This window comes from Camelus ferus, chromosome 6, assembly GCF_009834535.1.
Source record: "Camelus ferus isolate YT-003-E chromosome 6, BCGSAC_Cfer_1.0, whole genome shotgun sequence".
Taxonomy (NCBI): Eukaryota; Metazoa; Chordata; class Mammalia; order Artiodactyla; family Camelidae; genus Camelus; species Camelus ferus.
Window position 1 is genome coordinate 29089352 of NC_045701.1, and position 25718 is coordinate 29115069.

The 25718-nt window shown below is 38.6% G+C and overlaps 3 protein-coding genes across 10 annotated transcripts in view; 1 reads left to right on the forward strand and 2 right to left on the reverse strand.

Annotated features, from left to right (window-relative positions):
• The window catches only part of KATNBL1 (katanin regulatory subunit B1 like 1), a 58886-nt gene extending 57202 nt beyond the window's left edge, over nucleotides 1-1684 (reverse strand). Inside the window, exon 1 of the mRNA XM_032481586.1 lies at nucleotides 1224-1684. The gene's annotated coding sequence lies outside the window, so the exon portion shown is untranslated. The remainder of the gene's footprint in view (nucleotides 1-1223) is intronic.
• Nucleotides 1685-1730: 46 nt separating this feature from the next.
• On the forward strand, nucleotides 1731-6285 carry EMC4 (ER membrane protein complex subunit 4). 2 transcript variants are annotated; one of them, XM_006194836.2, is made up of 5 exons: nucleotides 1731-1937; nucleotides 2273-2387; nucleotides 4844-4997; nucleotides 5302-5462; nucleotides 5707-6285. In XM_006194836.2, exons 1-5 carry the CDS (start codon nucleotides 1852-1854, stop codon nucleotides 5740-5742), a joined length of 552 nt encoding a protein of 183 aa, XP_006194898.1. In that variant the 5' UTR covers nucleotides 1731-1851; the 3' UTR covers nucleotides 5743-6285. The 2 variants fall into 2 exon arrangements, with proteins under 2 accessions (XP_006194898.1, XP_006194899.1); XM_006194837.3 differs by lacking the exon at nucleotides 5302-5462 and having other exon boundaries at nucleotides 1743-1937; nucleotides 5707-6278.
• The window catches only part of SLC12A6 (solute carrier family 12 member 6), an 83290-nt gene continuing 63522 nt past the window's right edge, over nucleotides 5951-25718 (reverse strand). For 5 of the 7 annotated variants that reach the window (XM_014567850.2, XM_006194839.3, XM_032481580.1 and 2 more), the window contains 17 exons: nucleotides 24238-24452; nucleotides 23288-23446; nucleotides 23007-23105; nucleotides 22693-22750; nucleotides 20047-20221; nucleotides 19628-19746; nucleotides 18305-18403; nucleotides 16312-16431; nucleotides 15360-15464; nucleotides 14623-14791; nucleotides 13117-13312; nucleotides 12410-12579; nucleotides 11596-11727; nucleotides 10895-11002; nucleotides 10508-10692; nucleotides 9985-10118; nucleotides 8951-9042 (listed from right to left, as the gene is read on the reverse strand). In XM_014567850.2, the coding sequence (XP_014423336.1) occupies nucleotides 8951-9042; nucleotides 9985-10118; nucleotides 10508-10692; nucleotides 10895-11002; nucleotides 11596-11727; nucleotides 12410-12579; nucleotides 13117-13312; nucleotides 14623-14791; nucleotides 15360-15464; nucleotides 16312-16431; nucleotides 18305-18403; nucleotides 19628-19746; nucleotides 20047-20221; nucleotides 22693-22750; nucleotides 23007-23105; nucleotides 23288-23446; nucleotides 24238-24452 (2335 nt within the window). Of the gene's footprint in view, nucleotides 9043-9984; nucleotides 10119-10507; nucleotides 10693-10894; nucleotides 11075-11595; nucleotides 11728-12409; nucleotides 12580-13116; nucleotides 13313-14622; nucleotides 14792-15359; nucleotides 15465-16311; nucleotides 16432-18304; nucleotides 18404-19627; nucleotides 19747-20046; nucleotides 20222-22692; nucleotides 22751-23006; nucleotides 23106-23287; nucleotides 23447-24237; nucleotides 24453-25718 lie in introns of those variants that run through there. The other 2 variants (XM_006194838.3, XM_032481583.1) reach the window with 2 other exon arrangements.

The following is a 25718-nucleotide window of genomic DNA, read 5'->3' on the forward strand; positions in this document are numbered from 1 at the left end:
TTTACTTACACTCACTTATTCTATTATATTCATTATTCTAATATTATTCATTATTACTAAACATTTATTCAGTACTTTATATGTATGAGGCAATATTGTGGAATCAAAGGTAATTAACATACAGCTTCCATCCTCAAGGAATTTGGGGTAGTGCCTGTCTGTGTGTGTGTGTGTAAAGTGCTCAGGGGATGTCAGCAAACAATGCAATGTGGTTAAGTGCTTTTATGCAGAATACAGCGGGACAAATAGGATATCCAATGGGGCCAAGGCCTTTGCAAAGCTTGAGATGAATCTCAAAGGTGAGTCAGAGACAATGTCATCAACGGAGAAAAAGAGAAAGAAGCAGGAAACCAATTTACAAGATGGGCCTTGTATGATCAGATAGATACATATTTCAGAATGGATTGTAAGGGGAAAAGCCTTTTTCATTCCTGCTTTGTTCAAATAGCCCGCTATGAACACAATATTTTTAAATCAGAAAAAGTGGAAGTGGGACTCTTCAGCACGTCAAGACTACCATCATCTTCAGGGGTCCAAACTCTAGTTGGTCAAGGAGGCCCTTTTTCAAAATTACCTCCCCACCACAGCACTCCCTCCCATCAAATAATTTGGATTAAAATTTAAATACAAATTAAAAAATAATACAGTACCATTTTCAAACTGGCAATTTAAAAAAGTTGTGACGCTGGTAGAATGTAAATGGGTGCGATTTTCCTAGTGGGCAATTTTAAGCGAAAATTCCTTAAAAAGTGCATATTCTTTAATCCAGCAATTTGCATTTCTAGGAATTTCACTTAAGGAAATAAGACGTACAAGGATGTTCACAGCAACACCGGTTATAAAACAGGGGAAAAAACAGGAAACAAACACCCAATAATAGGTTAAATTACAATACAGGTATACAACTGAATACAAAAGCCCAGTTGCTACGAATATTGTTGGAGATGATTTAATGACATTAAAAAAACAGGGGGAAGGATATAGCTATAGCTCAGTGGTAGAGTGCACGCTTAACATGTATTAGGTCCTGAGTTCAATCCTCAGTACCGCCATTAAAAAGATAAACAAACAAACCTAATTACCTCCCCCCTAAACAAACTTTTAATAATTTAAAAAACACGTCATGCATTTGTGGTGAGCACTCCTCCATTTACCCTCACAAGCCTTGAAAGTAGGTAGATTACGCAATTGTCACATACGAAAACGTTTGAAACAGACTTTACCTTGCCCAAGGTCACACAAGTAAGTAATGAAGCCAGGATTCAAATCTTGAGCCAAAGCGCCTTTCCACGCCCACACTGCCTCTTAGATTTTGCGCAGAATTGGGGATGATTATTTACCTCGCAGGGTTACTGAGAGAATTAAATGAAATAAACAGTTTCTGGCGCACGGTGGACATTCAACATTCAGAAACCAAGGTCACACAATCCGTGGTGAAAGATTTAAACAGAGATTTGGATCTTGTGTTCCCGGGAGTTCAGTGGAGCTCCAGAAGATTTTCATGGCTTCAACTCCTAACGCAGTCAGAATGACCTTTCCCTTTGCCCCATAAAGCACACCTCAGAGATCAGGAAACGCCCAACAGCCCTTCTCAGAAAGGAGGGAAGGCGCGAGGGGTCCTTTGAGGAACCTTTGCGTTCCGCCCGCTTTTCTCTCCTTCCAGGGTCTGTAGCTCCAAGCACTTTTTCCGATCTGCCGCCGGAAAATTTCCGGGGCGGAAGTGACGTCTGTACATACGCGCCGGAAGTGGACTTGCAGAATGAGCCCCAGAAGTAGCGGAAGCTAGTGGGCCTGACACTCCGCTACGCTTTAGAGTCGGGATCTTGGCAGCTTTGGTTGGCGGCCGTTGCCATGACGGCCCAGGGGAGCCTGGTGGCCAACCGAGGCCGGCGCTTCAAGTGGGCGATTGAGCTGAGCGGGCCTGGAGGAGGCAGCAGGTGAGGAGCCGGGGCGAGCTCGACATCAGAGCTTTCACCCCAGAACTGCCCCAAAGACATAAGACCTGAGCCTTCAGGCACAACTCTCTGAAAAGGATGGGTGACACAAAGGCGACTCCTGGGGAGCTAGCGGCTTCTCTCTTGTGGAGGTTTCTGTATCCAAAGGATGGTTATTTCATTCTTCACGATAGACAGGGGTCTGATGAACCCATGAGGGGGCTTGGTGTAATCTCGGTAGCTGCATCTGAGGTTCTTTATTCCTATGATAAGAACAGGTAATGTGGGATATGAAATGTGCGAGGCTGCGGCCTCAGTTTCTTGGTTTTGGTCTCTAGGGGCCGAAGTGACCGGGGCGGTGGCCAGGGAGACTCGCTGTACCCAGTTGGTTACTTGGACAAGCAAGTGCCTGATACCAGCGTGCAAGAGACAGACCGGATCCTAGTGGAGAAGGTACAGAGGTATAGATGTCACCGTAGTCCTTGGGCCAGTCCTGAGTTACACACCCACCCTCCTTTCCCAGGCAGCATATGAATATCTTACTGTAGATGGCCCTTACCCTGAATATTTGGTAGCTAAACTGCTTGAGATTGGTGTTACATTAGTTGACATAGCTCCAGAAATGCTCACTTAATGGAAAAATAAAAGACATTGGAACATAAGGTGTAAGAAAGTAGGTTGAAAATTATCTATTAGTGGCATCGCGTTCCAGATGAAGTCATCTTTTTCTACCCTAGTTCCTTTATAGCTCACAACCAGTCTGTCAGGTTAGTCTGTTGGTTTTACCTTCAAAATAGATTCAAAATCTTACTTCTTATTGTTTTAATCTATCATCCTGGTCTAAGCCATTTCATCTCCTACCACTTTCCCCTTTGTTCACCATTTCATCTCCTACCACTTTCCCCTTTGTTCACCCCTCTAGTCAGAATGGGCTCCTTGCTGCTCCCTAATATGCCAGGCAAGCTTCTATTTCAAACTTTTCATACTTGTTCTTCCCATTCCTGGAATACTCTTCTCCCAGATACCTTTATGACTTGCTGGTCTCATCCCTTGTAAGTATCTCAAATGTTACTTTCTTAGTGAAGCCTACCCTCATGGCACTCCCTATCCTGTTTTCCTACTTTATATTTCTGCATATCATATATATATATTTATATATATATTTATATATTTACTACTTTTCTTTTCACTCTTGTAAGCGCCACGAGAGCAAGACTTTGACTTCCAAGTGCCTAGAACAGTGTCTGGCACTTTCTTTCCTCTCAGTCTTAATATTGTTCAATATTAAATGATCTCTGTTTTATGAAACTTAGGGGGGAAGGGTATAGCCCAAGTGGTAGATCATGTGTTTAGCACACACAAGGTCTTGGGTTCAGTCCCCAGTACCTCCTCTAAACATAAATAAGTAAACCTATTTAACCCCCCCCACACAAACAAAAACAAAACCAAAAACAATTGAAAAGAAACAATGATTTTCACAACATGAAAATGACAGAGCTGTTAATTTTCTTGATAAGTATCCTATCATTTTTCATCTTGGCATCGAAGTGTAACATGAATAATACATGATAGTAAAGTGTTATTAAAATAGCCTGATTTTAAAGGTAATTATCATAAAATATTTTGGAACAGTTCTGTTGTATGAATGATTTGATATTTAAACTCCCAGATAAATGGTCTATATAAATGACATGTTAGGGAATTGTTTACAGATATGGCCATTTATTTTTTTATGTGAATAAACCCCAGTGGACAGTGGTATATTATAAAGTTGTAAGACTATTTAAGTTTCCAATTTCTTATGCCATTTAGGTACATCATATTTTTTTCTAAGAATTTAACCATTTCCCCAAGTTTATAATATGATCACTTAAATTTGCAAGACCTATAGCGATATCCCTTTTTTCATTCCTGCTGTTGAATATTTCTCTCCTTTTTTATTCATCAGGCTCACCAGTATTGCTTTTATTAACCATTTCAAAGAATACCTTTGGCTTTGTTGATTTAAAGAAAATTTCATTAATTTCTGCTCTTATTCTGATTTCCTTTCCTTTAATTTCCTTGCATTTATTTTTTTCTAATTTCTTGAAATAGATGCTTAGATACTTTTAGTCTTTTAACATGTATTTAAAAGGTGTAAGTTTCTCAAAGCTCTATATTCTGCACTTTTAATATATGGTATTTTTGTTATCAGTTAACAGTATTCCTATTTTCCATTGTAATTTATTCTTTGGTTAATTGATCATTTAGAGTACATTTATTAGTTTCAGTACATAGGGGATTTTCTAGTTATCTTTTGTTATTGATTTCTAGCCTAATTGCATTATAATTAAAGATTATGCTTTGTGTGATTTGAGTTCTTTGAGAATTATTGACAACTTTCTCCATGGCTCAGTAAGTGGTCAGTTTTTGTTAATGTCCTATGTGTGTTTGAAAAGAATGTGAATTCTGCAACTGTTGGGTGCAATGTTCCGTGTGTCAGTTGGGTTAAGTTAATAATGGCACTCAGATCTTACCTTGATTTGATTATTCTATTAGTTACTGAGGTGTGCTAATCTCCCAGTATGTGGATTTATCCAGTTTTTCACTTGTAGATGGGACAATGATAGATGCAGAAATATAAGAACAAAAGTAGGGAAGTCTTTTCTTTAGCTGAAGTCATGGGGGAAAATGACAACTGGAAAGCCCATGGAGAAAAACATAAATGGTGAGGATGCCTTGTCTTCAGTAGAAGAGCAAGCTTCCTGTGGCAAAGTGGGAGAAGGGCAGAGATGGTGGAATTGAGGATTCAGCTTAGCCAGAAGCCCAGAATTGGGAATTGTGTTTATTTGATTTAACATCAGTGATATGATAAATGTGGGACTGTGTTCTCAAATAGTGATCAGGGGCTAAAACTGTGTTTGTTTTAGCGCTGCTGGGACATTGCCTTGGGTCCCCTGAAACAAATTCCCATGAACCTCTTCATAATGTACATGGCAGGCAATACTATCTCCATCTTCCCTACTATGATGGTGTGTATGATGGCTTGGAGACCCATTCAGGCACTCATGGCCATTTCAGCCAGTAAGTATTCTTAAAATAATAACCCTTCCTTAAGCTTTAAGAATCAAAGGCAAATTCTTAGGCAAAACCTGTATTGGAAATTTTGGCACAGCCAGCTCTTGGCTAGTTGCAGTGGGAGTGTGTGCAGGGTGGTGATGGCAGTGGTGGTGGCATGGAGGGGGAATTAGTGCTCATCATGGTGTTTTTTTCACCTTTAATGGTTCTATTTGTTGTCTAATATGTGACTGTATTATTTATATTATTTTAATATATAGCCTGATTCATATTGAATTTTGGTTTTTGACAATTCCTGTTATCCCAACAGCTTTCAAGATGCTAGAAAGTTCAAGCCAGAAGTTTCTTCAGGGTTTGGTGTATCTCATTGGGAACCTTATGGGTTTGGCACTGGCTGTTTATAAGTGCCAGTCAATGGGACTGTTGCCTACACATGCATCAGATTGGTTAGCCTTCATTGAGCCCCCTGAGGTAAGGCAAAGGGAAAGTTAAATTTTGGGCAGTTGTAATGCACAGTCAATAGCCGGCCCATTTGATGGTGGAGGATCAGAGTTGGTATTAGTGCTCGTTTCTTAAGAAATAAGATCCATTAGGCGTTTGAAAGTTGTTATTTTTCTAAGGATAAAGCAAAATGAACTTGTGATTAAAGTACTTAATTCAGGAAGTTATTTCAACACTCATTCACAACTCACCTGTTCACTTTTTCTTGTTTCAGAGGATGGAGTTCAGTGGTGGAGGACTGCTTTTGTGAATCTGAGAAAGGAGCAGGTGGTGCCTTTGTATTTGGCTCTCACTGACTACCTTATTGACGCCTAGAGGCTTCGCCTCAGCATACTAACCCTTAACGTTCTCACTCACTGAAAAAGAACCAAAAGCTCTCTTTTCCCCATGGTGAGGCGACAAATCCTAGAAAGATAATGTACAATCACTACAAACACCAAGAAATTATACCACAACCCTTGACTGAAAATAATGTAGAAAACTTTATTTATGTTTCCAGTATAGAGCAAAACAAGAAATAAAACCGTAACTATGTAAACAAAAGAATGGTTGTTGCTAAATCAAGAACCACAGCAGCATCTCCTTTTAATAAATTAAATGGTTGAGAACAATGCTTTAAAAAAAAGTTTCACAACTTTCCCTTAAATCTATTCTCCTTAATATTTCACTTCTATTTAACACAAACTGGGACATAAAAATTCTGTTGGAGATACTTGTGGAAGGTTGGAGAAACTAATGCTGGATTCAGATTATACATGATGAAAAATAAACCAGACCAAAAAAGCACATAAAATACAGTGTAATTGCTACTTTATTTTTTTTTAATTGCTACTTTAATATCCACAAAAAATGGATTTTAACACGTTTAGGGGGAATGAGGATTGGGGGGATCACTAGGGGCCACAGGAATCTGAGGCAACGGAAGATACAAAGTAGTGATCTTTCCCCTGCCAAGAGGAACCTGACACCTGTCAAAACAGATGCTGCAATTCACACCTAAGTCTTTAAGATAGCTATAAAGGGCAGAGGGCCAACAGTTGGAGAATGAATATTGTCATAACCTGCCCTGGCAAAGTCATAGCTAAGACTTAAAAGCTGGATCTCATTCAAAAAGCAGGAGGAGGTCTTTCCTTTCTCTTCCTTCTTGAAACACAAAGCCCCTTCCCCTAAGGTGCATTTTCTCATCAAGTTTTCCTTATTGCTTTATTTGCAGTGATTAAAAGAGACAAGACACTTTGCAGACAACATAAGCAACACAGAGACATGAAATGCTCTAGACAGAGATGAGTTTAAATCTGGCCTAGTAACTAGTTCCCCATGTAACAGTGATTGCATTAGGGGAAGTAGGGGCTGTATTAGTAGCCACTAATTCCCCCACCCTTTTAAAGGATTCTTACAGAGCTCCAGCCACAAAAAGCTCTTCTGAAAGTAACCTTATTTTCTGCCTGTATTTTTTCTATATGGAAAAATATATAAATACCACTTTTTCCAGAGGGTGTGTGTAAATGTAGAGGAATTCCTGGACACGCTGACCTTTATAGCATGAGTCTTTAATAGCCTGGACCCTAGGGGACCTGCTGGACTCAATTAAGCAATGGAGTGTTGCAGTAAATGTTGTAAACAATGCTTCTACCCTCTGCAGAGAGCAGCAGGGAAAAAGACTTAAAAGGTCTTGTCTGCTTTGCTACCTGACTTGGCCTGAAGGTTGGAAGAAGAGCAAAGGGAATAAATCAAATGACTCAATTTCTTAAGCCGTAATGAAGGGTTTTTCTCCTCTGTCCTTAAGGGTCCGATGAATAGTCTGCAGGCTATGGAGCAGGTCAGCCTGCTCCATATCCTATTGATAATCACGGAGTGGCATTATTTATCATTAATAAAATGAAATTCAAAAGCAGCCATGAATACAGGCAAGATAGTTTCTGTAAATACCCTATCCTGTAGAGTGAAGATTTCACATATATGGAATTACTACTCAGCTACACAGGGTGGTTTCCTTATGCTTGAAAGCCAGGTGTTTTGCAATACTTATGTTAGCAAATAAAAAGCTAAACTTGCACAAGCATTTCCTTGACAAATTTAGAGCTTTCTGAAATAAAACTGAAATAGCAGAAGACTGTTGGCTTGTGTAGTCTAGTTCAGATCCAAGTTTCTGCAGTCAAAATGAAGAATAAAATTGAAAGGAAAAAAAATGCTCCTACTCTGAGCACTGAGGTGTATGCCTCAGGTCTTCACTATGGCTTTGGAAACGAGTCCACCGGTTTCTTAAAGAAGTTTCTTGAATCAGGCCAGCGCCAACTGTATGCTTTACAACTTTAGTGAAGTAGGTAAGAAGAGCAGCAGCAGCTCAGTAACTTTGGCACTATGGAGGGAGTATGGCTCGCAACTTCCAATTCCATTGCTGGATTCCCTCTTTGAAGGGTAGTCCGTAGCTTTTAAGGAAGGATTTTAACCAGTCTTCCTAGTGTTTGTTCCTATGATTTTGATCTGTGCCTGTAACCCAGAGGACATAAAGGGAGAAGGAAAGGAGAAGCTTTTGGTCAAAATGCATCATCATTTATATTTCTTAGATAACAGCTTGTGTATCATGCCCATCACACATAGGTAACCAGACTGTATTTATGTAAATTTTGATAGCTACCTTTTGGAGTTCCCTTAGTTTGGTCATTTGAAAAGAACCTTAAAGAATTTTTACCCCACCTTTTAAAAAACCGTTTCTATGGTAACAGTGCCTGTATTACAATCTTAACCACAGAATGGGTTTTGAGAAACAGCTGAAATATACAGTAACAGTGTGTACTTTAACATATTTGGGGGGAACCTTGTTTTGGAGGAAGTAGAGGCTGCAGTTTCATGTTTCAGTTTTTACATATTAGTACCCTATGTATAAAATTAGAGTCCTGGAGAGCAGTGGATGCACTGATGAAAATTTTCATTTTGGCTTGCCACAGTTATCTCCACAAGGATGTTAGGTCCCCATATACTTGGCCGTGAATTCTTTAATATGATGAGGCTGTGTCTCTGGCTGTTATGCCCATCATGTCATCATTGAACCATGACTTCTGAGACTTATCCTTATTCTTAGATGTGTACTTGCTTTTTGTCTTCAGTTGAACTCGCAGCATCCCTTTTACCAATTCATTTTATTGGTTTAGCGTGTTAATTCTAACTTGCTTTCAACTGGTACAGACATGGGTTTTAGGACTTGAGCATTCTTCTGGTGTTGAGGGAGTATTTGCTGCTTCTGTAAGGATAGCAGATCATGTGGTAGCGGAGAGCAGATCTATTTGTACTTTCCTGCACAAGTACTTGAGTCTCATTCAGCTCGTTAAAAGTTCAGCACAATGTGTACAGAACACAGGTCTCTACTTGATGGGAGTGGTAATAAAGAGCTGGCACTTTTGTGGAGGAGGGAAGCCTTTTTGGAAAGGTGAGGCCAAGGAGAGTCATTCAGAAGTAGATTATGAGTAAATGGTGATCACTTCACTGCCACCACCTCGGACAAGAAGGACTCGCTCTAGTCCCTCAGTGAGCACTTCTAGGAACTCCATGTCTTCAGAATTTGTCAAGGAGACAAATTGGCAGGAGAAGAGCACACTTTACAACCTGGCATCATAAAAATCTGAGTTTATCTGACTACAAAGCTGCAAATCAACACACTTGTTTTCATTATTATATACTCAGAATTGGAGAAGTCTGAACTCTGGATTCAATTTAACTCTGAAATAATCTAGGGACCTAGTCTCTTTGCATATATAATACAGGACTCTTTCCCATTTCCTAGATTCTTTCCTAGATGTTATTTTAAAATGGGGTAAACCCACAAGTAATGTGTTGTTACTACATAGCATATAAGCCCAAAAGAAGAAAAAGCCACCACAGGGTAGCCTTGTAAGATTCCTGTAAAGAATCCAAGTAATTTCCAAGAGAAGCTGCTCAAGTTAGATTTTTCTGCCAGTTCTTTTTTTCTTTTTCTTTGTTTTCTTTTAACCTCATTTCCTTAATGGTACTGGTGGGAATGGACTAGTCTATGCCACTGCAGTGCCAAAGGGGTCCATAAAAACCAATTCTGGATAAGGGTATGAAGAAGAACCCTTATCTTTTCCCCTCAGAGGAGGTTCCACTTCAATTACATCTCTCGTAATTCCAGCCAAAAGAAAGGCTTTGCGAAGTGGGCAGAGCCTGGAAAGGAGAAAGGATGTGGGTGTTCCATCTCTAGAATGGTCAGAAAGAGGTCTATACACTGAACGTTAGAAGTCATGTTGCAAATACACCACCTAAAAAGTCTCTTTAGGGTTCAGAGAGAACATCTTACACCCAACTCCCCCAATGGAGAGTAATCTCACTACTCAGTAAGAATCTTTGCCTAAGGCTTTTAACAGTCTTCCCTCAAGAGGGGAACTCATAGAAAATGACTTTTACAGTTACTTAGTGTCTCATCTAAGACGCTGGCTAAGATTTTCCTTACTAGTAGTTCCACTCTTAAAAAGGATACAGTTTTCATCACCCTCAGGGTTTCGAGGTGGCCCTGGCATATTCAGCAAAACCAGCTTTGCTTCATGGGACTTGTTAACTATAACCTCATTGAGCTTCACTGCCGTATGCATCCGCCTCACATTGGACTGGTCCCTGGAAGGGGAGCGTGGCAGGAAGAAACAGAAGTGGTTAAGGCAAACAGAAAACTAGGTACATCGTCAACTTCAAGAAACTTGAGACAGAGCTTTTTTTGCTTTGATTATGAATAATGTAATGAACAAATGATTGCCTTGTAATACTGATATTGTGGGTTTTCTCATTCCGTGTTTGTTTTATACAAGGAACACAGTATGGACAGGAAGAAGGGTGGTTAGTTTGTGTACAGTGTTAATTGGTAGCTCATACGCATAGGCAAATAGTAGATGGTTAGATCTGAGGTGAAATGAGAACAGATTCTAGCCTGTGTATCCAGGCAAAGTCACATCTATTGCACTACCTAGGATACTATGTTAAGTGATAAGCCTGTGAGTTGGAAAACTTACGGACGCATGTTAAGCAGGTCCTGGAATCCTTCCATTGACTTGGCCTTTTGCCCCCGGGATGCCATGTATTTGTCCTTTGTCCAAGTCATGTGCACCTTCTCCTGATAGGTTTCAGTCTCTTCATCCTCATCAGAGCCAATGCTGGTTAATCGCAGCATTGAGTTCCGGTCTTTTACCAACTGTGCCTGAGGAAAGCCCAACACAGCTATGACTCTATACCCAATTTTCTCTCACACTTCATCTTTAGTTATTTTGAAATGTGGTTATAGTGGAATGACTATTAAAGCAAGCAAGAAAGACTGTCAGGGTGTGAGAACATTACAGTATCATCCTTTTCAGTGACAGATCCCACAGGACCAGGATTCGATGGATGCAGGAAGGTCTCACCTCTCTGTCCCGCTCTGTTTTGGAAAGCCGCATGTGCCGGAGCATCTGGGACCTCTGCTCCATCATCAGGGTACGCTCATAAGTGTAAGCCGATATGTCACTGTCGTGCTGCGGTAGGCATCACACAGAGCGGGCAATAAGCACAAGGGAGAAAGAACCATACATTTCCATTTCCACTCACTAAATTAAACCAGAGAAAGTATCACAATATCAGCCTAGGTTCCAGCTTTTGTTCAATCATTGAGCTACAAAAATACACTATTGTGGATCAAATCCAGAAGCCCCGAGTCTTTTCTATAATCTAATCATTACATATGTGTTTCTTTGAAACACAAAACACAGGCTCTAGTCTTTTTATTTTTAATACTGCCAGGTTATTTAAAAAAAAGCTATGTGTGATTTTAGCATGAATATGTGAATTGAAACGTAATAAAACTACATTAAGCAGACAAGAATATGGCAGAAATATAAGGTCTATGTAATAAACAAGAAAGCAAAAATAAAAACCACCGCCAAATACACATTCCACACACATTGTATTTATCTGGATCAGTATATTAACGTTTCGTTGGAACTAAGTGATTAATCCACGTTTGCAGCTGAAGAAATCCCCAAACCAGAAGAGGTTCTAGAATGACGGTGGGGGGGGGGCTGGGGGCTGGGGGAAGGGTGGTCTCTGATCTCAAACTCCACTTTCTTACCATCTCTACCACTTCCACCTCTGCCTCAATGCGAAGGTGATACAGGAAAGTGGCCAGGTCCTTCTTCATCTGAATACTGTTGTCTTCTAGCTGGGCTACTGTAAAGATCCGTATGCTGCATTTTCGCCACACCTGAGAAAGTACCATAGATACACGGAAAATTAAAAGCAAGAAGGCAAAAAAAAAGTTATTTCTTAAAACACATGGCATTTTTGCCTAGAACAACCTTGTATGGTATCAGGGTATTTGTTCCTAGATTTTTACTTGGTGTCTTATTGTACTAGGGCAAAAGCTTGACTAAGAAGCACATTACAGTTTAAAGGAGTTCTTATTTCATAACAAGATAAAAACTGGCAAAAAGGTAAAGATAGCATGTGATACAATAAGAGGGTGCTTAATTCAGCCAGCATACTGTTGACAGTGTGCAGACAATAATATTTACTATTTTAAATTTCAGTCTTACCAAAGGATGAACAAACATATGTATAAGATACATAAAGACATCCTTAGGTTTCCAGTATTTAAAAGATTTTGGTCTTTTTTCTTTTTTAGAGAACGTATTCACTTGTTAATGTTTTTTCCAAGGGTTCATATGGAGCTTTATTAATTTGCTGAATTGCCCTTGGAGATGGGTAGGTATCAACTACAAAGAAAACTATTTTTCATAAGGTTGAAACTGGGATCACGAGAGAGCCAAGAATAATTCCCAACTCTTTTAAGCTCTAACACTATAGAATGAAAGGGGATGGCTTTGTCTAGAGAACCAGGACAGAAGTTAAGGGAGAAAATTTTTTTTAAAAATGTGTCGACGTACCTTGTGCTGTTTCAGCAGGAACGGCAACAGCATGAGCATCCCGCCATCGTGCACAATCCACCACACGTCGATGTTGCCCTCAGAAAACTGCTCCACATTGCTGGGGAAGAAGGAGATGTTTTTAGCCACCAGCAGGGCCAGATGGGCAGCAGTTGTCACTCGAACTGTGCCTACGGGAAAACAGAATCAGGATAAGCAGAGGTGAATCCTTAGGAGTGCCTTGCTTCCTACCATGTCAGGAAAGAAAGGCTAATGCCCTTTCACAGATCTCTGAGCAAGGTATCCTATCTACATAGAAGGTTGTACAAAATCAAGAAACAAAATCCTAAAGAAAAATCTGAATACCTAACAGATTCAGAATGAGAACCATGATTTACATTATGAGGTATATTCTGATTACTACATTTCTAAGGGGGGATACATGAATTTGGGAGATTTTGATGCTAAAGAACAATTCTTCCAATTCCTGTGAGAATGTCATTGAGAGCTCACACATGAAAAGAGGGCAATTTCAGAGATAATTCCTAACAGAACACTTGATAAGATAAACAAGTCATGATCAGAATGTGCGGCTGTAGGGTGAGCAGATTACTACTACTAGTGGTTATCTAGGTGCCCTCAGCGACGGCAGACTCTACTTTAGGAGGCTAGGGGGTGAAGTCAGGGTCCACTTGGGTCCTCAGCATAGAATGAGAAGTGTTTTGTACCAATAAAAGTCTTCCAAGCTCGAGCATCTTCACTCTGGCGCCAGCCGTTTGGCCATCCCATCACCACTGTGTTGTGCTTCATGCCCCCGAGGCCACAAGACTGGATGAGGTGGGAAATGCCCTCTCTCAGCTTGGCGGCCACCACCAGCTGGCAGAATCCTTTCACCTTCTCTGCCTCCATTAGGTGCTTTATGGTCTGAAAGAGAGACAGAGCTTCAACACTGAACTACTTCATCCTGGACCTTTTAACTTTTGCTCCCTCTCCATATTATATCTCCCTCCTCTTTCTAAACTCTACATGAAAGCGTATCTCCTACAGAAAAATTCAAAAAGTTAAAATTATCCCCCCAAAATTATGTTATCCTTTGCCTATTTCACTTTCTAAGTGCTCACTACGTGTGTAGCTGCTTGTCTACATGTAGTTCCTCTACCTTTTCCTCTCTTCTGCTTTTCTTCCTAACATACCAAACAAATTGAGAACAGGGATCCTCACAAAGTGAATATTCACTATTCTTTCTTACTTGCCAGGGAGTGTGAACATGATCTCCTTCCTTCCTCAGTCCCAGTCATGCCCTGACTCGTATTACTAGAAATTCAATACGATGATTCAGTTCCACTTTAGAATTTTCTTAGGTATGTTTTCTTTTTCTGTTTCTCCTATTTCCATATCCCTTTGGATATTTTAATGATATCACTGATTACTGATGATATTTGTATTTGCTTTACTATTCTTCTATTTATTCAAGCCAACCTGGAGATAATATTTCATTTACTTACTCCATTCTCTTGCTGGAAAGGTGAAGGAAATAATGGTGTGGAAAATGGATATGATTTTCCCAGAGGCACAGATTAAGTCGGTGGTATAGCTAGGATAATGAGCTATACCACTGTATGCTGTACTTTTTATTCATTTTTATGATCATTCTGGACTAATTTTCTTCAGCATTTCTAGTTTTAGAGATTCAAAGCATTCCAAAATGAAACCCAATAAAAATTTTTAAATGTAATTGAAGTTTCTCCAGGGTTAGTTCTACATATTAGAGTGAAAACTACTTTCTTTCTTCTTCAGGAAAAACTCTAATATCCCCAAAGCTAATCAGAAGTAGCAAAAGAATCTTGATACCATGTAGATTAGTAAAGAGGAAGAAAATTTACTCATTGCTCTGTGCTGTCACAAGATGGAGAGGAAACATCACTGTAGTCCAAGAGATGACTTCTTTACATGACTTCTCTCTGGGCTGAGTCAGAGTCTTGTGTCTATTTGGAAATAGTGCTTAGCCTTGATAATCTTATGTTTAGAAATGCTTTTGAAATGGGAAGAAAGACTAAATTACCATCTTCTGATTCATCTTATTATTTGGGAGAATATGACCAATCAAGTCAGCACTAAGGAGGAGACATCCTAGATCACGAGGAAAAGGATTAACCTAGGAATCCCAGGTCTTACCACTCCACATCACAAAACCGTAAGCTAATTCCACTAAGCCAGTAAGCCTTGACTCTTACCTGCTCAGCAGCTAAAGCTTCCCCATAGTTCTCCAGGAAGTTCCCCACGATGACAGAGCCCACAATAGTGAGTCCCTTTCCTGCTTTAAGTTGTGAAGCAAAGGTGAGGAGGCGAGGATGCTTGACGTGAAGGTCTTCATCTAGTTTCAGCAACACAAGCAATTGAGGCCTGTAGAGAGGTTGGCAGGGGAAGGGGTGGGGTGAGAAAACACTCTGGGTCTGGGGAACAGAAGGACAATTCTACCCTTTAATTCGGGAGATCTGTATAAAACATGAAATTTGACAGAAGGAAGAGATCAGAGAAAATAGATGAGGTTGTACAGTTATTTTCAGTTTTTCCCGTACTGTCTCAAATTGATCACTTTTCGTTTGTTTTTTATTCTTTATTTTCGGGGGGGGGTAACTAGGTTTGTTTGTTTGTTTGTTTGTTTGTTTATTTAAATGGAGGTACTGAACCCAGGGCCTCATGCATGCCAGGCATGCACTCAACCTCTGAGCTATATCCTTCCCCCTCAAATTGATCAATCTTGAAGGAAGAATAAAAATGGTAGAAGTCTAGATCATATATCACATGAAAAAAGGGGAACAGAGGATCAAGGATATAGGATCAGTCAAAACAGGTCCATGGTACAAATTCCTTGAGCCACATGATCTCCTTATCCTGTAATCAATGAAGCATACAATTCTGTGTGTTAACTCTGTGCCAAGCAGCACTGACCTCTGTTGATTTTTTTTACCTCCAGTTTTTAGTGTGTGGAGGTCCTTCCTCCAGCCGAAGCAAAGCAAACCGGGCTGCACTGAGGGACAGCCCCCGGATGCCATCACCCCATTCTTTCTCAGCTCTGGGAGTAAGAGGAGAAAAGAGCAGAGACAGATTCAAACTACAGCAAGTACAATTTCAAAAACCAAAGTTTATTTTATCTAAAAGTAACATACATGCAAAGTAGAATATTAAAATGCATATTAATTATTTACATATTAACAACGACTGGTTATTAATATTTAATAATTACATATTAATGAATATACTAATATACATTAACTCATATTAAAGCTCTTTCCTAACATAACGAACCCCTTGCAAGCAGATCAATACTACCCTTCACTGACGACTATACTGCACAACATCCGGAATAAAGGCTGGAAGGGTCACTCACCTGTCCCTTGATGTAACTATCCAAAAGCAATAATATAAAATAGCAATTTGGATTAGGAAATTACTATAGTTCCAAAGTTTAAATTATTTTTAAAATAGTGGAGAAAGTGAAACTCAATGTAATCTAAAGCAGAGTGTTATTTATTCCTACTTTTTGGAAGTTGTTAGTGAAGTCTTGGTTGTTACAAAGTTATTCAGGACTAATTTCTTTTTCATTTCAGATATAATCCCTTGCCTTAAGAGATAAGCAAGAATATCTGTATTTGTGTTATACTTGTTTAATACGCATCATTATTATTTCAATACATCCTTTCAGTTGTCTTTTCATTAATCCATTCATACTTTCTCAACAGGTTCCCCTAATGATGAAAGGCTTATGCCTGTAAGATGGCTAAGAGAATCAGGGGTACAAAATTTAGGTACTGATGGATGAAGTTATCTGGATTTCTAATGCAATTCTCACTGAGCTGACTCTAACCAAACTAGCCAGTTTCGATAGTTTCAGCAGTGATCAAGGTTGTACACAGACTCACCCCTGGTACTCAATGTACTTGTAGATCATACCAGCTATTACCATAGCTACAATGGCATAATACCAGGAAGAAATGAACATCAGAGCCAGACAGATACTCATTCCCATGAAAGAGAGGGCCCTAAAAAATTAAAAACAAAAACAAATGAAAAAATGTTTTTCTAAGCAGCTGAAAAAGAAGCCTGTGCTAAAGGTGCTTCTTAAACTGGTGAGAAATTATTATTTTTTTCAATTCCAATATACCGCGGACAGAACTTTTGTACAATGCACTAAAAATGAATTACTAGAAAAACTGTTATATGCTTGGATTCTGGGACAATGTCAAAGTTCTATAAACATTTCCAAATGCTTTTTTCTTAATTTTTATAGTTGTCTTATAACGGAATGGTGACAATTAATAGATCCACACCGAGCCCCAAACCATCCTCTGTGCTCATGCTTCCCATTGCTGGGAAAACATAAATGAACAGGGATGCTACTAAAGTCATCTGTAGTTATGAGGACAATTAATACCTACATGGCAAAGTAGCGACAGGACCTGTAGTTAGAATTATTAACAACTCTATGATCTTCAAAAAAAAGTATTTCATGTGAACATTGCTAAAAACTTTATGACATTTATTAGCATAACTGCAGAACCCACTGAAAAAAAAATCTGACAGTTTCCTTACTTTACATGAGGAACTTGGAAGAAAATAATGAAATTCTTGTTTTGATCAAATAAATTAGGTAGACAACCACAGTTACTGAAGTTCTTCTGTGTACAGAATGCACTTAGCTATGTGACAAGTTTCAAAGAATGAATAGGACACCTGTTAATCTGGAGAAGATCAGGGTGTAATGAAAATATAGGACGTAAAGAGAAAAAACAACAAAGGCAAAATAGTAACACAAAAAAGTTCATAACAAATTTTTAACTTTAAAAGTTAAAAGCTAGAAAGAGGATAAGAGGTGTTAAGATCAGCTGAAGATCTAAATTTGTACCAGATGAAGGTCACATCACTACCCATCACTGGTAAGTGAACCTAGAAAGGGATCATGGAAAAAGTTAGCAAAGAGAACGCATCAACAGGTACATACAGGGCATATTAAAGAAATTTTAGCTATGATAGAAAAGAATTGGAAAGAAATGAGATGGTAGCTAAAAACATGATGGCTCCTTTAGGACTGAAGAGACTTGAACACAACAGCAGTAGCTGTAGCAACATTTCATTGAGAGCTTCACTATGTACCAGGCACTGTGCTAAGCACTTTAGATTATCTCAAAACAACCCTATGAGATACAGGGGGAGGGTATAGCTCAGTGGTAGAGTGTGTGCATAGCATGCATAAGGTCCTGGGTTCAATCCTCAGTATCTCCATCAGAAAAAAAACCCAAACCTAATTACCTTCCCCCAAAGTAAAAGCAACTAAATAAAAACTAAATATATACACCTGTATGAGATAGATATTAGTCCCATTTTACAAATAAATAAAATGAAATTTTATGTGGTTATGTGCTTTGTTGAAAGTTACAAAGCTAGGAAATAGTAGAGCTGATATTTGAACTTAGGTCATCTGACTCCATAGCTCACACTTGTAATTACTAAGTGAAATTGTCATAAGGAAGAGAGTTTGAGAACGACAACTGATGCAGACAGATGAGAACACGAGAATAAAGATGCAAAGGGATGGAGCTCAGCCAAGAGGGAGACAGGAAAGCACATATGCAAAGGGTAGGTTGTTTTAACCTGAAGAACACAGCAGCCTGAAAATATTTATTTCATAGTTTTGACCTTTATTCTCAATTGGGTAGTATAAGTTATTATAAAACCATGTTAAAAAACAAGGTAGGACGGTGGAAATTCATATGAGCACTAGAAGTTGAAACAGACAGTTAAGAAATGGCTGACTAAGAAAAAAACTTTATTGAGAATTCAGAATCTTCTGGTTTTCTTCTTTCAATGATGGGGTCTCTCCAAATGTAGGGAAAGAGAAGACAAAAGCAGACTTACCAGTGGTAATAGCGGAAACGGGGTCTCCAGTTGGGTGTTCGAAGTAATGTTTGCAAGGCACATGCCAAATTCACAAAGAGGTAACACATGAGAAAAAACCTGGCAGAATACAAAAAGTAAGAGGAATGATTATTATTGTGAAACAATTCTTCAAGGATTATTTTAAATAACTAGAGAGAGAGCTTTGCTGTATCTAAGTCTTTGTTTTAGCCCGCTAGCCTGTGTTTAAGACTAGGAAGCAGAGACACTTAACCTCCCCACAAATCTGCTCATCCTTTTAAGTTCTCTCTCAGTGAGAGACACAACCACTCTCTACCCAGTTTTTCTTGGGATAATCCCAGTTTCCTCTTCACTATCACCCTTTTTCCAAATTCACTTATCAAGTCCTATGGATTCTACCTATTTATAAATCTCACCTTTTTTCCTCCTTTCCATCCCTACTTCTATCACCATAGTTCAGGCTCAAATTTCTTCTTTGCTGGATTAGTTAAATAAGCTTCCAATTGGCATTCCCAGCTCAATTTTAGCCTTCTTCTAACCTATCTTTTATATCAGATGGATCATTCTGAAATATAAATATGATCATTTTGTTCTAGGATTACCCATGACTTTCAGGTAAGAGTTTCAGGTCCTTCTGTGATCTGCTCTGCTCCCCAGCACGCACCTTCCACTCCATCAAAGCCAAAGCACTTTCAATTCTCCAGACGCGCTGCACTATTTCATCTCTCAATTCCTTCACACATTCCTGAACTGGGCTAGCTTTCACCCCTTCATAGCTTAGCAAATAACCAGTCCTTCTTCAAGGTACAAGTGTCACGTCCTCCAGAAAACCTTTCTTGAGTCTCAGTCCAGTTAGATGTCTCACTTTAGAGCTCCTACAGCACTCAGCATTCACTTTTACCACAGCACTCATCACACTATACAGGGACCATTGGTCTCTTTATCTACCATCAGCTCCTTGGGGATGTGTCTTATTCATCTTATGCTTATTCTCAGCATATAGAGTGCCAGGCAGGTAGTAAGTCAGCAGTAAGTCACAGCTGAATGAATTAAAGCTAACAGTAGTAAGAAAAGCTACAATCAACTGATAATGAATCAGAAATGGAGGCAAAGAGTTTTTGAAGTTTTACAGGTAGGAAGAAACCATGACAACTTATGAAAGTTAACCTTACATGAAACCCTTCAGGAATATTTATTATTTAGGTGAAGTTACACCTATACTTCGCTCATTCTATTATCACTACTGTTATATGCCTGATGGAAATCAACATGTCCTAGACATCACGTAAGTAAGAATGAGTGAAGCGGATGACTTGCTCTTACATGGAAAGAATTGGGGCCACAAGATCCAGGGAGGCAATAAGGATTCCCAGCTCTGCAATGGCAGCAGTTAGAAGTAAAGCCCAGGTAGGTTCCCCATTGGCTTTGCTGTGACCAAAAACCTGTATACACAGAAAGGAAATAGACACAGGAGTGTGTGGAGTGTTTCAGTCAATGCTCCCTGATTCCTCTATGCTATAGTTTCAGATATATGAAAGATAATAGTGCTACAAATGTGATATCTTTTAAATATCTTTATCCCACTCACAGATAAACTCATACTAGGGATTTACAGGGCCTTGAACTAAAAACCCACATGTCTTCATGTTATATGATCCTGTAATTGCTAAGTCTATGAAGATCACATTGTTTCTCATAAAACCTGAGAAAAAGGGAAGAGGGCATAGGAAAGAGTCACTTACCCTCAGAAAGGGGATGATGTTATCCTTGGCTATAGCCTGTAGCAGCCTCGGTGCACCAGTGAGACTCTGAAGTCCAGCCCCACACGTGGAGAAGAAGGAGCCAATAACAATCACCCACGGGGACGGCCAGGACAAGGTACCCACCACCAGATTACCTTTCACAGCATCCCCAAACCTGCCAGAGAAATCAGAGTAGGGAGATTTAACCTGGAAATTACTTTAGACTAAAAAACTAGAGATATTCACTTGATTTTTCCTATTTATAATTTTTAGACAATCAAAGTTGAGCTAGACATGAATATTAATAAACATGAAGGTAGGTAGATTTAATCAAAAGGCACTAGTGACCTATATTAAGAAAAAACAATCGGTAGGACCAGAATATAAGCTAAATTTTAATTAAAGCTTTTCCCCTTGACCTGTAACTTAGATAATATTGTACATCAATTATACTTAGCTTAAAAAAAAAAAAAGCTTTTCCCTTCACATTAACAAAATACCTGCTCTTTGCAGAAAAATTTAAAAAGCAGGGAGGAAATCCATAATCATAACATAACTGCTAACATTTAGCATAGCTTACATATTTCAGTCTACTATTTTTTAAAAACATAGATGAGATCACACTGAATCTATAATTCTGCATTCTTTTAAAACATGTATGTTTTCCTATGTCATGAAAATCTTTATGAATACACAGTTTTAATAATATTGCATCATAATTTAACTCCTCTAGTGCTGATTTTCTACTATAGAAAATCCTGTGACTCACATCCTCAGGCACGTATCAACACTCACACTGCAGACCGTTTTCCTCATGGTAGATTCCTCAGAGGGAATAAGTGCAACAAAAGATATCAATGTCTTTAAATATTTCAAAGTCACTACCAAACTGCTTTCCAGAAAGGTTAGACTAACTCTCTTCCTACTGGAAGCAGATGGAGGTTCATGCCTCATGGCACATACCTATTTCACACTTGCATCGAGTATTAAAATTTTAAGTCACTGCTAATTTGATGGGTAAAACATGGCATCTCATTGTTTAATTATTTATAATTTTAACAATTTTTAAATAAAATATCATATATGAAAAAGTAATGTGCAAAAAAAGCATATTACAACAAATTTTCACAAACATCCATGTAACTTACCAACCAGTCAAGAAACAGAACACTGCCAGTAACTAAAAGCCTCTCATGCCCACTTCTAATCACTAGCTCTTTCTGCCTCCCCCTCATCCTGCCTTTTAATACTATATAGTTTTACCTATTTCTAAACTTTAAATAAACGAAACACAGTATATATGTTTTATGTTTGGTTTCTTTCATTAAACATTGGGAAATCTTTCTTGTCTTTTTTTTTTTTTTTACTTTGGGTACATGGCTGTGGTTCATTTATTTTCACTGCTGTATAGTTTTCCATCACATGAATACATAATTTATTTATTCTACTACTAATAGACATTTGGACTATTTCCAGATTTTGCCTATTAAGAACAATTCTGCTGAGAGGATTCTTGTGTACATTTCTTAATGAACACATGTGTGCATTTGTGTTGGATATACCTCGAACTGGAGTTACTGAGGCATCAAGTACGTGCGTGTAAACTTTAGGAGATGACGTCCAACAGCTTTCCAAAGTTGTGTTCTAAGTTTTTTTATTATTAATTTTTATATTATGGTATAACTTACCAAAGCTCTATAAACCCATTTTCAATTACAGTAGTATAGAAACAATAAACTCTGTTATTTATTTTTGTCAACAATATTTATATAGTATCTATTAGCGTTCCTATCCTCAAAGGACCCATTTGAGTAGGGGAGAGCAATAAAAGAACAAGTAGCCGCAATATAGTCTGATAAATGTAATAATACAGTATGTTCAATAGAGTCGTTGAACAAAGGGAGGAGTGGTTATCTGCTGGGTGATTCTGGGAAAGCTTCACAGGCTAGAATACATGTTGTCTAGTCTTAGAGGATGAATATAAGTCGGCCAGGTGGGAGTAACCCATTCTAAGCAAGTGACACTGCGCACACAAATGTGTGGGTGGATGGAGAGCAGAAACAAGCCGCCATATTCTACTCTGAGTTATGGCTGGAGAACAGGGAGTTCTTGAGGGACTGGCGGGAGATGAGATCAGAAAGCTGTAGAGAGGGTAAAATCAAATTACTGAGTTTTAAGGGGCTCTGAAGCAGGAAGGTTTATATGATAAAATGCTGTTTCAGAAAAATCATTCTTTTTTTTTAATTATTTATTTTTTAGAGGAAGTACTGGGAATTGAACCCAGGATCTTGTATATGCTAAGCATGCACTCTACCCCTGGAGCTATACCCTCCCCCCAGAAAAATCATTCTGACGAAAGTGTGGAAGAAAGATTAGAAGGTGGTGAAACTGAAAGGGAGAGCATTACAATAATCTAGGCAAAAGATCCTGAAGGCCTGTACAAAGTGATCGGGATAAAAACAGGGGAAAGAATGCCCTCTGTTAAGATGAAAGGTGGAATTCACAAGGCTCAGATATTTTCTAATTGCTAGTCGTGATCTGTACCTCAGGTTGGGTTTTGAACTTATAACTGTCTTGGGGCTATATGGGATGATCAACATAATGAAAGACAAACACGTGATTCTTATAAAGAAATCAACTACTCACTTGTCTCTGAGAACAACGCCTTCAATACATGCACCAAAAAGGACAACATTGCTTAAATCTACGACATTGAGAGTCAAGGAAACTGACCTTCACCCTCTAACATGAACATAAACACTCAGGATATTTCTTCTATCAGTAAGATGAGCAGCTAAACTCACTAATCTTATAAGTGCTTTCTTGAATTTTAGAGATGTGGTGAGAAGTGAGGTGGTAGAAAGCAGATACCTTTATTATCAGGAATAAAAATACGCATCACCCTCATTCTATGGATGTTCCAATGACTAAGACTCAGACTGGATTCATGAAAAGGATACAGACAATGGAGGTAGTCAGGATGGCAAGGATAGTGCCAATGGGAATAGACTTTTGAGCATCCTTCAGATCTCCAGATCTGTTTGATCCAGCCATGATACCTTTAGAGAAGGAAAAAAAGAACAAGTTAACTTCTTGGGTTTCTGGACACTTAGATATTCATACCGATATACCAAAGACTAGAGGCAAATCTGGGGAGCCTGAGAATATAATTTTGTCTCCTAAGAAAAATCACTCCCTGGGTCTGATGGCTTCTGAAATAGGCAACAGCCCAACTGCTTACCTGTGACGGAGGGAAAGAAGATCCCCACCAGAAGAGTGAAAGAGGTGGTGATGTCAACAAGGACATACTCGTGGTTTAAACTGCCTAAGACATCAGAAGATTTGGCTGAGGGCTTTTCAATGATCTCTCCCTTTGGTAGATAATTACTCCAAAGATTCTCTGCAGTGGGAAAAAGGGTATATAAACAGCAGCAGCAGTATGCAAAGAACATAATTAGATAATCTTCCACCCTTGTTGGGTAGAACATTCTAAACCAGATTCTTCATGTATATAGTTTTTATGTTTACTTCTACACAAGCACAGGTATATGCACATACACATCATACAATAAAGCACACATAAATAAAAATACAATGCCTTTTCTCATCTGGTTCAAATGTAATTTGACAAAATACTTTGGTACATACAAATGCAGTTAAGTTTACCAATGCAAATTAGTAAAAAGTTAAGCAGACTAAAGCTGAATGCCTCTCAAAGCTTATTAAAAAAAATTAGACATCAATGCTATTTCTAACGCCTTAGTGTAAACTTGCTTACATGCAATGAAATTTGTGGACCAAACAGCTAAGATAGAAGTCACTTAAGGAAAGAGTTTCAAAAATTTAGATGAGTTAGGAAAACACACGTGGATGTTATGACCTTAAAATAATTCCATTCTAGCTGTCATTGTGGGAAAAACAGGCAATTTTATAACACAGAATATTTTATTATCTTGAGTTAAAAAGTGATTTGCTCAGCTCTGATTTCAAAAGCAATAAAGTTTAACAGACAACACAGCAAGGGAGTCCTGAAAAAAGGATACTTTCACTAAAAGAAAAGCAGAAGGATGCTGAATTTAAGGAGGGAAGAGGCACTGTGGTGGTGAGTATTCAGGGACAACAGAAGAGGCTAAGATTTTCCTGAGAGAAAAATTTTTTTTAAAAAGGTGTCCCCAAACCTTTTTAACTCACCTGTAATAACACCGCTAGCCAATCCAGGGATGCCCTGGATTGAAGTGACATTATTGTGAACAAAGTATTCATCACAGGTAGCATTGAAAAACTGACTTGAGTTACAGAAGAAGCCCCATAGCTTTGAAGGTACTGTCATGTTGTTAATTTCCTTGGTCTTTGAGCAAATATCAATGTGTCTTGATGAAAGGGTGCGGTTACCCAGCATGCAGACCCTAAATGAAAACAAGGAGAAAGATAAAGCAAGAGGAAAAAAGGTATTTTAAAAAAGAAAATAGGTTACAAATAGGTTAGTATATAGGTTTGTGAAGGAAAAAAATCTTATCTCTAAGAGTTTTCAGTATCATGGATGGAAAAGGAACTAATATTAATTGACTACCTCTGTAAATGGTGTCTTACATTTTCTGCCAATTTAATCCTTACGTTCTCATAAAATACTATTAGTAATTCTATTTTGTGGATGGAAGAACTGAAGTTTAGGGAGAAAAAGTAGTCTGCCTGAGGTCCCACAGGTGGTAGGTAGCAATGATAGAATTCAGATAGTCTGAAGATGTGCTGAATTATCTTACAGAATTTCTTGGCTATTAACCAATTGTCAGGCTTAAAAGAATCCTAGAGTCCTTTTGTTCTTCTTCAAACAAAATTCACCCCTTTCTTTCTGGCCTAAGAAAAAGCCTTATGTTCAAAACAACCCCCTTGAAAATGTTATGCAAAAGGCCAAACCTTCTGGCTACTGTTCAAGGAAGACAGCTTGGCTAGAATTAGACCTTTCCTCAGTAGACTAATAGAAAACTGTTTTTGAACTTAAGCCTACACCCAGTGGGAGCGAGGGTATTTATGAATAATACAAATACAAACTGCTGATTTTATTTTTTTCTTTAACTCAGAGATATAAATACGAACAAAGGAATAATACATCCACAGTTAAAATACCTCTCGGGAGGAATAAAGCATGTAACAAAATCTGCAAAAGGACAGCGTAAATACACAATAAACCATGTACCCATTACTAAACTTCAACAACTCTCAACATTTCCCAGTCTTGTTTCATGCACTCCTCTCACTTTTTTTAGTTTGTTTTGCTGAAATATTTTAAAGAAAAGACCCCACATCATGAACTTTTAGCCACCCAAAAAGAGGAGGAACACCAAAGGAGAACTTGAGACAAAATGGAATTTCCCAAGTTAAGATACAGGCAGAATGCAGTCTTCAGTACTTTCTGACTCAAGTGGGCCTTCAGTTACTTGGCAGCCCTAGATGAGCCGCTGAAAGTGTGTGACGGAGTCTACGACCAACATCACTTAGCACAACAGAAGAAATACTGGGCTGCGAGTCAGGAGATCACAGAGCTGATGCTCTTGCTCTGCCATTAATTAGTTTTCGGGCAAGTCATTTAATCTCTATGGACTTGTTTTTTCATCTTGAAAAATCTACTTTTCTGTAATCAGTCAGGTTAAATCAACATAAGGCAGATGAGTTTG

Bases quoted from the DNA above. Each gene is read 5' to 3' on its own strand.
- EMC4 (XM_006194836.2), top strand. From the start codon at position 1,852: ATGACGGCCCAGGGGAGCCTGGTGGCCAACCGAGGCCGGCGCTTCAAG. The intron at 4,998-5,301 runs GTAAGTATTCTT...TTATCCCAACAG, and splicing joins ACTCATGGCCATTTCAGCCA to CTTTCAAGATGCTAGAAAGT. The intron at 5,463-5,706 runs GTAAGGCAAAGG...TTCTTGTTTCAG, and splicing joins CCTTCATTGAGCCCCCTGAG to AGGATGGAGTTCAGTGGTGG.